The following is a 17811-nucleotide window of genomic DNA, read 5'->3' as shown; positions in this document are numbered from 1 at the left end:
TAAAACGGCCACGCTTAAAATCAAAACAAAGAATCCTCCCCTCGCATCACGCTGGCGCTGTTCACACGAGAATCTGTGGAAATGGCACACTTGGGCGCAGCGCTGTGCAATGCTTTCTGTCTGGGAGGTCGTTGTCGCTTCCAGTTTGATTCCTGTCTCTGGAGAGCAGCAGTGTGTGCGAGGAGCCACGTTTCTTTATTAGCATCCCATAAAGGAGCCAGACAGGAGCGACCGCACACCTCAGCGCAGCTGTTGTCTCACGATTTGGGGAAAAAAGATGTAAAGTCATGGTGCAGCAAATACATTTGCATACGTGTAATAAAAGGAATTCATTTATTTTTTAAAAAAAATCTCCTTTATTACACTTGATATGAAAGTCATAGCAATTAGAACTCCAGTACTTATATGGAGGCTTAAAGGGCAACACGCAGAGGTGCAGTCATCAAAAATGAAATGTGCTCCGCTGTAAAAATAAAGTCGCACCTGACATGGAATGAGTGAGAGTTAAGTGTCCAACTCAATGACACGCTGCTGTTAATTGATTCCCATTAGCTCAGAGGCAGACTTTTCGAAAGGCTCTCTCTCTCTCTCTCTCTCTCTCTCTCTCTCTCTCGCCCGCTGCAGCAGCTCGTCCCGATAGTTCCACTGTAAAACACACAATAACGCTCCAATTTCACCTTGCCCAAAAGCATTACGGTAATTTCTCATCATTTATTAAAGATTGAAAGCGCTCTGAAACTCCCCCGATTTGACATTTTTACCTCCTTACACAAAATAATACAGAGCCGGAAAATGTCCCCCATAAAAGTTTAAAATATTACATATAAATCTACGGCAATTAGCTCTCGCTCTGCAATGAGTGCCTCCATATTTTAGTGAGTGGGACAGTGGAGATGCCATTGTGTGAGGATCTCATTAAGCTACTAAGAGTTTTGCTCCATCTAAATCATACAGCTGACACTTCTAATAGGGTCCAAATAAAGTCAGCTCATTTATGGAGCAGTTAATGTGTTCAGCAGAAATCCAGCGGAAGGCGTGTGTTTGGGGCCATTACGCCGTTCAAGACAATGTTTCCCATTTTTCAACCAACGGGGAAAATCCTCTTTACGGCTAGCGGGAGCGTCTGGAGTAAAGTGGGAGCGCGGCTCCGAGCGCGTCCACGCACGGAAAAATATTAGCAGCAACTATTTATTTGAAGGATAAAGCCTTAAACACATTCGCATAATCTGAGCAGCGCCGCCGCACAATCAACCGGCCCTCGTCGCGTCACCGCTAGCAGAGTAGCGCTATTCGTGGCCTCCATTTATTAGCATGGCGGCGTCGCTCGTCTGCCAGCGCTCCTTCAGGGAGCGCGTCCTCCGGGAGACATTTCGTGCAGCGCGTCGCCCTTTTTAACGCCGAGCGGCCGAGAAGAACCGGGGGCGCCGTCCTGTGGAGGCGACCTCTTAGATGAGGCGACGCGAGGCCCTCGCGGGCGCCTGTGTTTCCACAGGAGTGTCCTGACGTAATAAAAGACATAAAGCAACACTTTCCAGAGACACTTTAACGCAAGGTGTTAAAATGAAAGGCCATAAAACAGAGACCAGGAAGAAAGTGATCCTGGTGAACAATGGACCGGACGCTTTATGACTACGTCAATTTGTCAGTGGGTTCATTGTTTTCATTGACGTACAGTGGGCGCCCTGTATTTAGAGGTCCGGAGAAACATGGCAACCGTTGGATGCAGCTTAAAATCAAGAATGAACGGAAGGGCAGCGGTTTTACAGATAATTAAGAAGCCAGAGCTCAGTGGTTAAAGGAGGCCTTCGATCAAACGCTCCATCAGCCGTCGCCCACAGCTCAATTAGAATCTCTGGACACACAGGTGTTTACAGTAACATGCTGACGGTGAGCAAGTGCTATTAGGACCATGTTTCAAGTAGCATTATTCCTTTCTGGAGCTCCAGTAGTCCTGAATAAATAGAAGTCATTTGCATATTAATATATTTGTTTATAGTAATTTTGCTCTCGCCCGCATAGGTGAGCATATACAGGATTTAATAAACATATTTACATTAACATTTAGAACCAATGGCTGCCAGCTTAGCATTAAGGCTTCCACATGCGTGTGCAGGCAGTGATGACGTAATCCCGTGACCCCAGTTAGCGCGTGTGCAGCCATGTGCGGCGCCGTCTGCGTACGACGGGCCTCTTCCTCCTCGCTTATGGCGCCGCATGATGCAAAAACCCGTCCAAGCGCCGAAGCCATTTCATTTCACACTGTCTCCTCTCATTTCACTTTCCCTCAAACAGGTGTAATAAACCTGACACGAGATGCGGTGATTCTTCTTCTTCTTCTTGCCCGCTATTATCAAGAAACTTTGGGTCAGCTGACAGCCGTGTGACATTTCTGTGTCACTCAACCGCAGAGAAAAGCGTCACAATGGATTCACAGGCCCCAGGGTGGACACACACACACACACACACACACACACACACACGCACGCACGCACGCACACACACACACACACAAGGTTTTTTGACTTATTTAAAGTAAAAAATGTGATTTTCAAGACTTATAATAACATTAAGTTTGTGCCCGTCCCCATCTCCACTACATCTATGCAACTTCACACTCCATAGAGCCCCATCTCCTATGGGCTAGTGCTTCATCCTCATTCATCATCCTGAAAGTGAGGGAAGAGGGATATTTCCTCAGGGCTGGAGCTGTCAGCCAATGGTGATTGATGGGCGGAGTTACGACAGGGCACCTGGGCGAACGCGCGCGGCCCGTCCGGGGGCTCCGCGGCACCGACGGGCCGGTGCTGGTCCTCCTACGGTACCGTGGGCCTGCAGATGAATATGCATGACGGCCGCGGGGTCGCCTGCAGGAAGCGGCTGGAGGCGGAAGATCTCGGTCGGAACGCTGATCCTTGTTAACAGCGGTGCAGTTTGAAGGCGGCGGCGGCATCGCGGTGGGGAAGTGGAGCAGACGCCCACCGCTGGGAGGATGACACACACAAACACAGACACTGATGCTGCTGTTGCAACACAGTAACTAAGCAACAGGATACCTCACACACTGACCACTGACACATAGTAATAGAAATATGGGTTAGCATCTCTCTCTCTCTCTCTCTCTCTCTCTCTCTCTCTCTCTCTCTCTCTCTCTCTCTCGCTCTCTCTCTCTCTCTCTCTCTCTCTCTCTCTCTCTCTCTCGCTCTCTCTCTCTCTCTCTCTCTCTCCCCCTCCCCTGTTTTTTCTGCGAGGCCCAGTAGATGTGACTCTCTTCCAGACTCAAACACAGCTGAACAGAGCCTCTGCTTTCTTCTCCTCCTCCTTCGCTGACGCCTCCTCTTTCTCCTCTGTTCTGCACCTCCCTGCGCTCCCCTCTCCCCTATCGCTCTACGCCCTGTCCTCCTCCTCCGCGGGAACCTGCACCACCTCTTGTTCCGATTCCCTCCCTCCAGCTCCTCAAATCTTCTCTGCTGTCACTCCCTGCACCACAGCCTTGTCCTCTTCTTCCTACAGTGCCCCCGCACCTCCCCGTCCATCTTCACAGTATTCCCCGTCGCTGCCTCCACCAAGACTCATGCCACTGCAGGAGACAGGTGTGCATTTCACACACTATTTGTTTCCCCGCTTTGTCATTCTGGCCTGCTCCAGCGGTCATCATTAATAACCCCTGCCGCTTTCTCTTTCTAGCCGTCGCCGTGTCTCCGGGCTGATGTTTCCTACAGCCAGTTGGCAGCGCTGCCAGGCTCACGTCCTCCGGCGAGCACAGGGATGGAGGAGTGAGATCGGTCCAGACGCAGGTAGCTAAATCCAGACTGCAGCCTGCGCACGGGCCCAAAAAGCCTCCAGAATAGCAAAGGAGGAGAGGATCATCTCACATTTCACCCCCAGTGAGTGTATTTTTAATAAGGCTCTAACTTTCAATTAGGTTTTGTCATATTGATCTAAAAGAGAGTGTTACGGTGAAACTCCACTAAACAGCTTTAAGGTTAAGATGCTGAGAAATATCTAAAATACAGAGACTCTCCTCCTGTGAGATATAATGTTATTGATTGACGCAACAGTCTTATCATCTGTGCGGCGTCAACACAACACAGCCGCCAACTCTTTCTAGTCCTTATACGACTGTCATAAAATTATTTCATTTGTTGTTTGTAAATGTAATAGGTCGTCACATAAATGAAACTGCCAGCTGATAACGAGGAGTCAACACTGGTCGCCTGCGCTGAAGTCCGGTGTCAGTCCAATCAGAGATCCTAATCCGCCCGAACGCGGGTCGACTGCGTTCCCTAACGACGACTTCTTCGGGCCTCATCCGTCGATTACGCGCGGCCGAACAAAAGCCAATTACACATCACTGAGCTTTAGTTGTTTAAACTTTACTTGCTTACAACTGCTAATTAATTGGATATTGGATGCCGGAGTCAAATTCAATGAAACACAAACTGCAGCTGCGGAGAGGACACTGTAATTCTCCCCCGGCGTTTCAATATGCGCGCGCGTTTAGCCGCGCTGGTCCCGTAATGGACTGACAGGTCACAGAGGTTGTTTTTATTTTCTCCAAATAATGTGCACTGGGACGGTCTCTAGTCGATAGTGTGGGCTAACGCTGTGATTTGCTGCCAACCTTTGATTGTCTCCTCTCCTAATACCACTTCCTGCGCCGGGCAACGTCCCCCCACGGCCACGACAACAAACACAATCAGCCCCCTTAAGTAGTTTATTTAAGGGAGCGTATATTCACTTGTGGCGATGCTGCACCTCCCACACAAGGACATTAGACTTTGGAGAGAGGCTTCAATGATCCTCTGCTCTATTACATCACAGCGGTTTTCAAAGTTTAAAAGGAAGGACAATTGCTTATCTGATTAGTCGTGATTGGAGCCAGATCCACGGCTGATGTATTTCTCTATGACTGACTTGGTCTCCGGTTGCTCTGTGCCGCTCTGGCCTCAGACGGACTCAAACTCTGCGGCCGCGCCCACGAGTCGCCCGTTTGCAGAAGCCGGAAAGTCAGATAAGGAGGAAACGCGTCCCGTCGTTTCTCATCCGACACGGCATCATATGTGCTTCGTTACCGGCGTCCTCCCTCGTTTCCTCCTCCCGTCACTTCCTGCATCCTGCTGCGCCCCCCCCTTCCATTCTCTCTGTCTTTCGCCTCTCGTCCCTCTTTTCCGTCTATTTTCCGTCTCGCTCTCGGGTTCAGCGGGGTCACGGAGGGATCCGCGTCCCTTGGCCTGTGCCAGGCAGTGTCCGGTCGGTGTAATTATGATGGATGGAGTAATTTCCAGAGGCGCCTTGTACCGAGAGGGTTGAACCCGCCGCGCGTTTCTCTCAGCTTTAATGACTTTTTAATAGAGCACACTCCCAAACCTACATCACCGAGTGCCAGGGAGAGCCGCCGACAAATCACTGCTGTTAAAGCAGGTAATGGCACAGCAGGACGCGGCGGTCGCGGCTCTTTAAAAGCAACTGACCCCTCAGGTAACAACCGCGGCGTGTTGACGTGTGTGGGGCTCCGTGTTAGCGGGAACACGCTCAGCTGGAATCTTCAATGTCAGAACAACTTGCCTGAGCAGCCAAATAAAAATGTAAATCCAGCCGGAATAGGTGAGTGAATGTTTCCTCTTTGAAAAGTATCTTCTGAATAGGAATAAAGCTCCCGCCATGATTATGGATGATACTTGATATTAATAGTCCTCGAGTGCAAGATCATAATAAACCCAAATTTTCATTCAACCAAATGCACATATGTTCCCAAGTATCACCTGATACATGTTACTGCTACTGAAAAAGTGTGGCGTGACTCACTGATTATCCTCAAAGGAAGAATTAATTAAAACAGGGTGTGATTCAGCAGCAACAACAATAAACAACACAACAGAGACACAAAAAAACGTCATGATTATTTGTCAGGGATCTTTAAAAAGTCCAGATGTCCGTGTTGATTCTCATCTCTCCTCCTGACGTCGTAACGCTCGCTCTTTTTGAGATCACGTCAGATTTCGTCTTCAGCCTCTTCAGGAGGTTTTTGGAAACTCCTCAGTGCTTTACAAGCGCTTAGTTTCCTGCCGGGATCTGTAGGTAGAATGTGTCAGTGCAACTTCCTGAGTCGCCATCTTGTCACTCCTGATGAATTCCTTCAATATAAATTTAAAAGTGCCCGTTGCCTGCAGTGCACTGCTGACTAATGCGTCTGCTCTGGGGGGTCTCTGAGGCTCGTGTGGACTCAATTAGTTCAGACTGGGACATCAGCTTTTTTTGTCCTTAGGTGAAAGTCGCAATTTACCAAATTCATTGAAATAATTTACTCACTGTAATTTACATGATAATGCTTTCATTGTGTCTACAAATGACTCATTTGCTGCCACGGCCAACGCGGCTGCAGGCTCAGCTTGTGCCGTTCCGTGCGTCCCGTGCGTGTGAGGTGTGTGTGCACATCTGGGCAGCTGCAGCGGCGTCCGATCGCCCACCGGCGTCTGCGTGAGCCCCGCGACCCTGCCGCCGACACACACCTCCTCCGGGGAGTCGTAGGAGCACGTGCCGCTGAGCAGCTTTATTGGAGGAATTACAGGCTCTAGGTCACTTCACCAACTGCAGCAACCGCCGCGGAGACGCTGTGACCCATCACTCATGCCTTTGAAAGCCCCCATTCTTATAAATAAAACACTGATACAGGGATCTTAGAGCCTTAAACAGACTCAGAGCCTGAAAAATGAGCACGGTGAGGTGCGACAAACCTCTCTCCTGTCTGCAAAGTTTTCCTGACAGTCGCGGTGCTGTATCAGAACCCCAGTCTGAGGAAGGACCCGCTCCAAGATGATTCAGAGCAGTGAATCAATGACTCCCGCCTCGGAGCGCTTTCCCCGTCGGCGCCGAGCGAGGCGGCCTTTTGTTGCTTGGGCGCCGTCGTTTGACTGGTGTCGCACGCGGCCGGTGACTGTTCAACTTCCTGTTGAGCAGCGCGGTGAGAAAGGAGAAGGCAGCAGACGCCGCTCTTTGTTTTTATCCCCTGCTCTTTGTCTGCGAGGAGCGAGGAAGGAGGTGAATCCAAATGTTAATGACAAAATGAAGCATTTGAGAGATGAGACGGCATTACATCAAATCCAATACAATCTTCTCCCTGATTTGACTTGAGCTTTTTAAACGCTGCATTACAGTTCTCGTACCTATTGATTCTTGTTTTTTTTGTGATGCTCCGTTTGAGGGCGAGGCACCAAAGCAGCCGCTCAGCGCCGCAGTCGGGTCCGGTTGTTAAGTGGGCTTCACCGAGTCAGCTGTGACGTAGACGTGTCTGGCCCAGGAAGCCAGAGTTCCAGCGCATGCACGTTCCCAGTTGGTCTAATGGGACAATCTGAGTAAACTGGAGAAACCAGTTAAGCCGCTCTCCTTTGGTGCTGTGATTTGACAGTTTCTCTTTGGAGAAGATCCTTCAATGGACTAAATATCCTACTGTACCCCACAGACATGAATGGTGTGCGACCTCTAGTTTATGACGTATATTAAAAGCAGGTGGCTGTGATCCTCCTTACTCTTCCCCATTTCCGCCATCTGTGTCTTCCCCTGCACCATTCTCCCCTCGCTTCAATCCGCAGATTGCATCACGCTCGGCGCACGCGGGTCGGAAACCGAGCGACGGACTCAGCGCTTCCTCCACGCGAACCCACTGTCTGGTTTGATGCCTTCCCCGTGTCACCGTTCACACCATCCTCTCCTTGAAATAAATATGTCATGAGGGCGCCCCTGTCTGTTGCTACCGCCGACACACAAATACAACACAGCCATTAACTCATGCATAACTTACAAGTGGAGATGCTCTTTAAAGCATGCAGAACAACGGCGGTCAAGGAGCCCTCGGTGGCTCGAGACAGAGAAGCGTCTGGTCAGCAACTTGGCTCGGCCTCGACCTCCTCTCTGCACCACAGTGCTGAGCTGTGGACTTGTGGCCTGTAAAGAGGTTTAGGTGCAAACAAACAGCCCATTTAGTAGCATCTCTTCTCCATTTAGGCCGTCATTACGGCCCTCAAGGCCCTGGCTCAGCACTGAATTATGAATTAAGTTGTCAGGAGAGCCTCTGCTTATGAGCTGAGGGGGTCATTTAAATTTAATTTGAAAAGGGATTCTGTTAAGAATGTATGCTCAGCAACCTCCTGTGGAACTTCTCCATCGGAGTGAAGAGGGGGTGAGCACTGACAAGAGCAAGTGAAATCAAAATGTCTGAAAGGAGCATTGACCGGCTGTAACAACAGCTGAAAGCTGCACCGGCGTCAGCGTTCGCCGCAATCTGAAGCGCTACCGAAGGCAGCGCCGGCGCTCGGACGTGGTCGTTGGTGCAGGCGGGCGTCTCACGCGGGGCGCTGCTTCACCTCCAGCATTTAAAGTTCTGCTGAGCTGAAAGTAACTTACGAGTCCCTCCAGGATCTCGGTGAAGTTCGTGATTAAGCGCAGACTGTAGCCTTGAGAATTATCAGAACAACATATTAAATAATAAACATATAACATGAGCCAAACGCAGCGTTTGAAGGATGTTGTTTACTCCTGTTTCCTTTAAACCCGTATGTCTAATCTATTCGTGTGTAATGGGGATTATTATGGTATCACAGATCGAGCTCGGTGTTTGAAGAGTGAACTACATAAATCATACAGAGGACCTGTATACATGCCTTTGCTGTATCTGACTACATCTCACTAACATTATCTTCTTCTCAAATGTGAGAATTCATGGCTTCACCTTGTTTTAACACTCGCGTATTTGCCCATTTTGTTCCTAGAACGCATGCAGGGCTCTGAGCGGCCTCATCCTCTTATCCCTCTGCGTCTGAGCATGCTTTCGATATATAGGCTGAAGAGGTGCTGCCGGGACCGGCCCGCTCTCCTAACAACCTCCTGGGCCGGACTTTGACTTTGCTGCCTTTCTGCCAGATGTTTGGTCTTGCGGCAGCAGCTGTTGACCCTCCAGTCCTGGGGGACGCGGGACAGGAGCGGCTGCCAGAGGGGAGGCGTTCAGGGACCCCACAGGGACCATTGATCGTCATCAGTGAGGTCTTTGGAAGGAGACGGGCCCCTTCACAGGCCACTGCCAACAGATTTACGCACCAATCAGTGAACATACTGAACCCAAGTGCATGCGAGGAGGTTTCCTTTTTTCATCTATCTGGTTCAGCGGCATTAGATTTTCTGTCAGCCGTTGTTCTTCGCTGGTAACGCATTCATTATACGAATAGTAAACACACATTTAAAAGCACCAAACTAGTGAACCTGTCACAGTCTTGCTAGCGGTGACCTGGAGGTGTGATGGAGCTGTAGTCCAGCTGGTGGTGGGTGATGAGCTGCTAACCCCAGCAGCCAATCAGACTGCCTGCGGGCGAGACGAGGAGGAGGAGGAGCGCTGTGAGGGCTGACGGGTGATGGAGGAAGCCGGGGTCAGTGGAGAGGTCGTCCGCCCTGACACGGTGCCATCTTAGCGCACAGTAGGATGTGACCTTAACCCCCCTGCTGTCCGTTCACACTCCTATTCCTCGCAGCTGCCTCCGAGCCCCACACCCGATTTGTCATCCGTCCGTCTCCTCCACCGCCCCCCAATCCCCCCCGACCCGCTCGACGGCCTGCTCGCGATTGACAGCTCCCGGGGAAATGGGGGAAGGATCTGCGTGATACAAAGGAGGTGGCAGATTCAGAGAGTCAGAGGAGGGGAGGAGGACTCGCCCCGCAGGCCGGAGGTCTGCCTGCCAGACACAGTATGAGCGGATCTGTGCGTGTGCATGCGTGTGGGCACAGGCGAGGGCTTGTGGTGGAGGGGATGAGGCGAGGAGGGAGGAGGGGGAGGAAGATCGGATGGATTTAGGGAGAGGAAGAGAGGAAATGGAAGGAAGAGGAACCGAGCACAAAGACTAGACAGGAAATGTGCACCATACACACTGTTACACTTGTGAACTGTGGATGAAAAAGATAAACCACATTTGCTAAAAGCAAACAAAAATTAGATAAATATTTAATATTTATAAACGAGTGAGAGAGACAGCCTCGGACGAAGGACGGCAGGAGGCACGGAAAGGAGGAGGGCGAGAAGGAAGCACAGGCGGAGGTGTGGGGGGCCGAGGGGTCCTGCTGCAGAGTGGAGGAAGCAGGACGAGCGTTTGCCGTCTCTGTTCCACCCCGAACACATCACACACCAGCTCCTCCATCGCTCAAACTGGAATAAACAAGCCAGGAGCGGCCAAAAGTCAGGATTTTTACTTTGCTTAGTGCTTTTTGTTACTAAACCTGGAGACATGCTGAAATAATTCCTCACAAATGAACCATCAGGACATTATTCATGCATGTGTCAGAATTAAAGCCAACACTTGAATAGACAAGTGTCACTTATGTTAAGTTGACTAAATTTAAATTAAATTTCTATATCAAACAGTATATGAAGTTATTATTTACGGTGTCTTTTGATGCCTGGAGATGTTACCTGGCACAGGTTTTACCATCATATTGCTAAAATCTGCTAACATTCAGGCAAACAAAAGCAAAGTTGGGTCTGAACCGAGCTGCTCGACACATAATACAAAGAAACATCTGCATTTTATTTGTCTTCCATCCAGCGTAAGTGGGACAATCAGCGATACAGAAGCTGAGCCAAGGATGTGTCTCCACGCAGGCGATTCGACCCCTCGCAGGAAACCGGGACCTCGTCCTCCGGCCCGTTGCCAAGAGCACAGTCGCCACAGATCAGCGTCTTGTCACCAAATGCTTGTTTTGTTTTGATCTGCTCCCTCGCTCGCCCCGTCGCTGCCTCTCCGGTGTGACGAACAGCGGACTCCGGGTTCAGATGGCATCAGATCACCCCCCACCCGCTCAGGCACAGATCTCAGGCGTCCCAGTGTGTTCAGGTCTCTCTCCGGCTCCAGTCTGGCTGTTAGAAAGCCCTCATCACCGCGCGACCGCCTGCTAGAAAGTCCTTTTATTCTGTAGCTACAGGGAAAGAAGCTCTTCAGACTATTCAGATTGATTTTTGGTTTGGCGTAAGCTATTAAAGCCTCTAAAAACATATTTTCTTAACCAGTGTCTGACTATAAATAACAAACAAAGTATTTCCTGCCAAACAGTCTTTATTATCGTTGGAGTGGTTTTTGTTTGTGTTCTTTGCGTGGCTCTTCCTGCTCGAAGCGGCTCGGGGCTTCAAGTGCCGTATTTGTGCACATCAGTCAATATTTAGCGCCATCTTGATCTGAATCCGGTGACAGTTGGTGGGTTTTCTTTTGTGTCAGGCCACTGTCAAACAAATGTGATCAAACCACACCCACACAGTGGCGATAATGGAAAACAGAAGTGTGCTCATCTTTTATTAATAAAGGGGAAAAAAACTGCTTTAATTTCTAAAGCTGCTCAAAAAAATACAGAATAAAAACAGAACATGCTTTAATATAGAATTCTGTTAAATCTCTGCATATTCATTGATTACTTTACTATTTAAACAGTGGTAATTAAGGAAGTTTGCCTTGAATTCAGCCTGCCTGATGTTTCCCGTATGCATTAAAACTATAATAAGTCATTCTCCAGCGTCAGGACTATAGTGAATGCTGTTGTTCGCAGGGTGGTAGCTGCTAAGGCAGCGATTGGATAATCTGCCGAACCGCTGTACATTTCTGTTTCTACGTCTCTAGATAAACTCCGGCTGCCGTTCGCGGGGTCTGGCGAGACGCTAAACTGCATTTGTCGTGTCCGTTTTGCCGTGAAAATAAAGGCGAAGCTAATCTGGTGTTGTTAGTGGCTCAGGTAGCGGGGACACTGCTGAGTCAATGCACTTGAACGGACGATAACAAAAGAGGCAAAACTCCCCGAGCAGATGTCGCTTTCAATGTGTGCAGGTGTAGAACGGGCCTAAACGTGTGTGTGTGTGTGTGTGTGTGTCACTGAATGATTAGGAGCACAAAATATAGTGCATTGCTGGTAGCGTTGCATGCTGGGAGAGTGGAACTGAGGAGGGTGATGGTTAAAGCTCTTAAGGTGGTCTGTGATCCAGAAGCTGCGCTTTAAGCTGCACTCTCCTACCTGCAAGCACATTACATTGAAAAAAGCCCCAATAAGCTTCTTTATCTAATGTAAACTGCTGCGAAGGCCCGGCCTGCTTACACCTCAGTCAGTCTGAAGACATTAGCATAACATTAAAAACATTTTTTTTTTAAAAGGTGCAGGAATCGGAGGGGGTGGAGGGCTGCTGTGTTATTATTATTTTTTTTTATGTGAGCAATACTTTATTCTGGCTAAGTCAAGCTGACTCCAAACGGAGCCACTGTGTTCTCTACAGATGGCTGCTGTCTTGTGGAGCCAGGTTTTTGTTTCGAGGTTGACAGGTCAGAGTGGAGAAGTTTGACTGCGGGCTCTGCTGCTCGCAGCTCTGCCAAACTGCTGCCGAGCGGGGTACATTTGATTTTCGTAGGTATTTATATGAAGGGGCCGTTACGCAACACGCGGCCACGCTATTGCATCAAGCGGCCGTATCACTGAAGAGGAGATAAAGTGGACTATTTGGTGGAAGCTTTTACCCCTGATGGTGCCTGACATTGCCATAAGTGAGTGCACTATTATTAGTACAGGTCACCCCAATGGAGCTGAGCCCCCTCAGCCTGGCAGCGCCTCGCTCTGCGCGTTGAACTTCAAAGGACCGCAAGAATAAGGTTAAAAAATTCAGTGGCTGCTTTAAAATCAGTTTGAAATCCCCCAGCGAGAACGAGGCCAGCGCCAATGTGACAGCGTGGCGGCGGTGCTAACATCTTCTGTTCTACGTGAGACTCTTCCCAACGCCACCGGCCGCGGCTCGGCCTCACCCTCGGCATTTACCCACGCTCCTCTACCCTTTCAGCTAGGGAAAAGCTCCCGAGACCTTTATTTGACATTTTTAAATCATATGCTTTTTAATTGGATGAAGGGCTATTGGATCAGCCTGTGGCCAAAGATACTTTTACTGAAGTGAAGTCGTGATCTCCTGCTTCAGTCAGTTTCCACCTGTGCAGGTGTATTTGCATTTTCACATGTTTGCTGACTAACGTCACAGTAAACCAACACACATTAACAGACCTAACTGTGCACATTCATTTTCCAATTTCAAGTCTAACACAAGACCGTCTTTTGAGATGCATTGTGGGAAATAGGACTCTGCATTACATAGATTGGATTAAATGTTGGTATAAATAATTTGACTTTCAGTGACCTAATAATCAAATATTCTTTTCAAAGAACTTTATGAAAGTGTAATATTATTTTGCTGGGGTGCTGGTTCCTACATTTCCCATCATTCATTGCAGCAGCATGTGACAGAGACAGTATTGCTAATGACTGAACACCAACGCTTCCTCCATCGCTGTTGTTTTCCAGGATTCCACTCGTGTCCTCCACAGCAGAAGACATTACATCAACGCTCCCACAACCTGAGCAGCAGCAGCATGACTTGAAGCTGACAACTGCGCCGAGCCGCGCACAAAGAGCAGGTTGATGTTCTGGTGCCTTGCTCGTGAGCCTCTTGACAGCGATTCCCCAGGAAAGGCTGAAAGTCACGGGGTCATTCCATTGATTCAGGGTTCAGACGGACAACCTTTTGATCCATTGCCTCTAAAGCTGCTTCACTACGAACCGTATAAAGACGCTCTCACCAAACTCCCCTTAGACATAAAAGCAGCAAATGCTCCTGCTCTTTTTCTGAGGTGCGATTACACTTTGATTTGACGTCAGGTACTGTAGAACTGAACCGAGGGAGGCAAGAGGCCACTGTCAACAGACAGAGCAGTTAGCTCTCATTCTGTGTGCAAACCAAATTGTCCAAGAGTTAGAAATGGCCTTTATCAGCTCGCCCCGACCTTCACATCTCACATCTCAACTGACAGACCGGGCGCTGCATTGCACTCAGCCAATTTCGCAAACAGCTCAAGCCACGGGCTTTCACCAAACCCTGAAAATAAAGATGGAAAAATAGAATACCAATGTCTACAACATTAATAACTCCTTGTCCCAGCAGACACAAATAGAAAGAACGGGCTGAACGCAGGCAGAATGGGTCGGGAACATAAGAATGCTCTTACCTAAGACAAATTATCGTAGCTATTCCAAAGGAACATTAACCTGCTATGATGGAGTAAGACGGAGCCAAGTTGATCAGAAAGGCTCTCTCTGCAGTCTCTCTCTCTGTCTCACACACACACACACACACTAATTAAACGGCTCCTCCCTGGCTGGTGTGCAAACACTGCCATCTACTGCTAGAGGAGAACCCGCCTGCCGCTGAGCCTCAGCAGTTCCCTTCTAACAGGCCGGCCTGGATTTGAAACCTTAGTTTTCAATGAACGCAAACGCATTGTCTGCTGCTGTTCTCAAAAACACACAGACGGCAAAAAATTCTGTTTAACATTCGTTTTCTACACCAGACAAACTCTCAGACTCAAAGTAAATATGTGTGTATATTAAATATAAGATATCAATGTAACACACAATATCTGTGAAAAACAATTTATTTATACATTTGAACATACCTACCATTTGGTTGAACAAACATTTTATGATGTGGAACAGCAGATGAGTGATGACTCTCTGGGCCTCATATTTTATGTCATCATTGTTCTGTACGTCAGAATACCTGGTGAGAGTTTACGCCTCACGGTCACAGGATGAAGCGCTCTAGCTTCATGGTGTAGGCTGGCTTCAGGTAGCGCTGCAGTTCACTTTTCTTCACCCACACAAAGGGAGAGCTGGCGTCTGCGGGGGGGGCGCCGCCGGACAGGATGGCTTTGAAGAAGAACACTTTGATTCCCAAGGAGTCGGCCGTCCGAGCGGCTTTGGGCAGTTTGTACTTGTACACGCCGCAGGGGGCGCTGCCGAGGAAAGTCGCCTTGAAGCCAGCTGCTGCGGGAAGAGATCAGACCGTGAGCTAATGCCGCTGGAGACAAAAGGTGAGCTGATGAAGAGCTCCTCTTAACCTTTACGCAGCCGCGCAGATCACACCGCGACTGGATTTTCATATTCTCGGGATTGTCAGTGTTTGACTGTGGTAATTAAGTGTTGTATCACCCTGATGCTCCGTTTCTCGTTCGCTGTTGTGGCAACAACACTTTCAATTTCAATCATACTTTCAATTAAGTTTTAATCTAATCTCATTTCATCCACATCCCATGGTCCCAGCTGGCTCAACATGCAGAGTAAGGCTCCAACACTGCTATGTTAAAGAGATTCTATTCCCTCTCAGTCCGGCTAAATTAAAAAGGGATTAACTCCTTCTAGAGTTAGACACCTAGTGGCACATGTTAATGTCATGTTAAATGTCTTAATGAGAGTGATGGATGGAGCGCACACACTAATTGATTTTAAGCAACGCTGTGTAACTGTCACAAAGACAGGACAAGGAGCAAAATATGAAGAATCAGTCAATGCTACACTGAAGTTAAAAGGACTGGGTTAGGGATTATTACTGGATCACTGGATGTAATATTAGTTCCATCGTTTGCCAGCTGCGACTTGTGACCTTTAACTTCCGTCTATATCAGCAGCCTGAAAACGCTGCTGATCCATGAACTGTCCAATTCCCGCTTGACATCAGGTCTAAGTGGTGATGACAGCTTGGAACCAGATGCTGAATTAGGATTGATACAAATTGCTGTGTATGTAAATGAGCTGCAGCAGTTGGAAGCTGGTTTGACAATCTTGTTGTGGAGAATACGGACGACTGTACTTTAATTATCACGGAGCCATTTTAGATTAGATCGCATCAGACTTTAATGACTGTTACTGTAAGACTCCAGCAAATGGATAGTGTTGACAAAAAGACATTGTATACTGCAGACATTCAGGATAGGGATAGAACTGTATCTGAATAATTAACAGTGTGACCATCTTTCAGAAGAGAAAGGTTCTGAATGGTGAGAATATACATACATACACACAGCTCATGTAATTTATGAGCTCCAGTACACCCGAAAGTTCATTATTTAAACATGCTGCATATGCGTGGATATAAAGTGATGTTTGTGTTACCTGGCAGGGAGGTGAGAGCTCGCTCCGCTGTTTCACGCAGGGTCTCCCCCTCCTGCCACCGAGTCTGAGGCAGCAGCCACATCTTCTCGCTGCCGACCTGCTGCTGAGCCAGAAGAACCAGCGGGTCCGCCAGGCAGCGCTCCACTGATGTCACGTCCTCATCTACATCAGCTAAACACGAGACAGAGCTGTCAGCCGCTGCACAACAGCAACCGCTCTTTGTGACTGTCGAGCAAAATGTACACAAACTTTGGAAATGTCACAGGGAGTAAAATGCAAATTGGGAGCAATGGAGTGCATAGATTTTCTGAATGTCAAAAACATGTTCAAATCCTGCACTGAAAATAGACTTAATAAAACCTCTCTTTCCTCAGTGGTTATTTACTTTAAACCCAGCTATGCGAGACGCCTTCAGATGATCTCATTTTCTTTTCCATTTTGATTTTAATAGAAGTAAATAAGAGGTGGAAATCAATTCAATTCGAAACGTATCCCATGAGACCTGTTTAAAAAAAAAAAAAAAAAAAAAGCTGCTTTTGCTGTACATTTCCTTACACTCTATTTGTACTCATCTCCCAAACTGACCTCTGACCCTCGGCGCTGGCTGGAAGCTCTTGAGCTTCTGCTCCCAGGAGTCTTCGAGGTCCTGAGCCAACATGATCTCCTCTCCTCGGTGGTCGCCATCTTCGTCGGAGTCATAGTCTTCTGCCTGCTTACGACTCAGTCTCTCGCTGTCCTCCAACAGCCGTTGCTCGTGATCTGAAAGCATACTTTTCTCCAGCTCCATCTGAAATTAAGCCAGGGCAAGTGCATGTGTCAAATCAAAGAACAGCATTTTGATATTTTGTATTCTAAATTTTTACCAGCTATCTGATTGTTACAAAAAGCAAATGTGGCTGATATTACTTTTTTATGCTTTCCTGCATCTGTGACTTACTGGCATTAATGCCTTGCCCTATTTGAGGCTTCACCCAGTGTAAACCAGAAGCAACTTGTTACTCTTGGGGATAAGCAGGTACATCTAATATACGGATGGTTCTGAATAATTATAAATACATTATCGAAAAAATGTATCTCTATTCTGCATAGCAGTTTCATTATTTCCTTTGTACACAAAAAAGCAATATCCAAGCTGGTTGAACAATAATTAATCGGTCTGTCAATTGACAGAAACTAGATGAAAGAGGAAATTAGTTTTGTGCCTTGGCACAGGTAAGTGCACGGGTCTGTAGAGAGTTAACTTATCACCGGCTGTCGGTCGTCCAATCAGTAATGAGATGAGAAATGGGGCTCTAAACGTGATCGGGGTTTATCGTAATCGCGGCTACTACGCTGCTATTGCTCCCCACAAGACTGAGATCACGGTCATCCCAAACAAACCCACCTGCTGCATCAAGTGCGCGAACTGCTGCTCTATGGGGTTGAGGTCGGCGGAGATGACCGGCAGCCGCTGCAGACACGCCGCCGCCATCAAGGTCCACGGAGAACTTTCTGTCACAGCTTTGCTCTGCGGGGTAGCCCGACACACGGGAGTGCTGCGAAACAGACGAAGACCCGTCTCTCTGACTGTTGTCCTGCTTAAACAAGACACAAACAAAGACAGAGGCCGACTCGCCATCCTTCTACACGGTGCGGCCATTTTCTTCTGCTGCGTTAAGGTGTATGCCAGAAAATTTAGTGTGACAAGACAGAAGAAATATTTTTTATAATGTGGATTTACGCTGAACGCTAAACAAATTGTTAAAAACCACAGTAATTGCTATACAATGTAACTTATTTATTTAGGTATAAAATCGCGCCTCAAACTATTTA

At 48.1% G+C, this 17811-nt stretch overlaps 1 protein-coding gene and 1 long non-coding RNA gene across 3 annotated transcripts in view; one reads left to right on the top strand and one right to left on the bottom strand.

The window, feature by feature from the left end:
- LOC121202135 (uncharacterized) overlaps positions 1 to 13924 on the top strand; it is a 34591-nt gene extending 20667 nt beyond the window's left edge. The window contains exons 2-4 of the long non-coding RNA XR_005897490.2: positions 3511 to 3590; positions 3685 to 3884; positions 13357 to 13924. This is a non-coding gene — a long non-coding RNA (uncharacterized LOC121202135). The remainder of the gene's footprint in view (positions 1 to 3510; positions 3591 to 3684; positions 3885 to 13356) is intronic.
- Positions 13925 to 14467: 543 nt separating this feature from the next.
- On the bottom strand, positions 14468 to 17674 carry mrpl46 (mitochondrial ribosomal protein L46). 2 transcript variants are annotated; one of them, XM_029144860.2, is made up of 4 exons: positions 17384 to 17674; positions 16585 to 16786; positions 16000 to 16170; positions 14468 to 14871 (listed from the first exon to the last, which is right to left on the bottom strand). In XM_029144860.2, exons 1-4 carry the CDS (start codon positions 17636 to 17638, stop codon positions 14633 to 14635), a joined length of 867 nt encoding a protein of 288 aa, XP_029000693.1. In that variant the 5' UTR covers positions 17639 to 17674; the 3' UTR covers positions 14468 to 14632. The 2 variants fall into 2 exon arrangements, with proteins under 2 accessions (XP_029000693.1, XP_029000692.1); XM_029144859.3 differs by having other exon boundaries at positions 14468 to 14874; positions 17384 to 17672.
- Between the last annotated feature and the right edge of the window lie 137 nt (positions 17675 to 17811).

Source organism: Betta splendens, chromosome 3, assembly GCF_900634795.4.
Source record: "Betta splendens chromosome 3, fBetSpl5.4, whole genome shotgun sequence".
In the NCBI taxonomy this organism is placed as follows: domain Eukaryota; kingdom Metazoa; phylum Chordata; class Actinopteri; order Anabantiformes; family Osphronemidae; genus Betta; species Betta splendens.
This window is presented reverse-complemented; position numbering and strand designations above follow the sequence as displayed.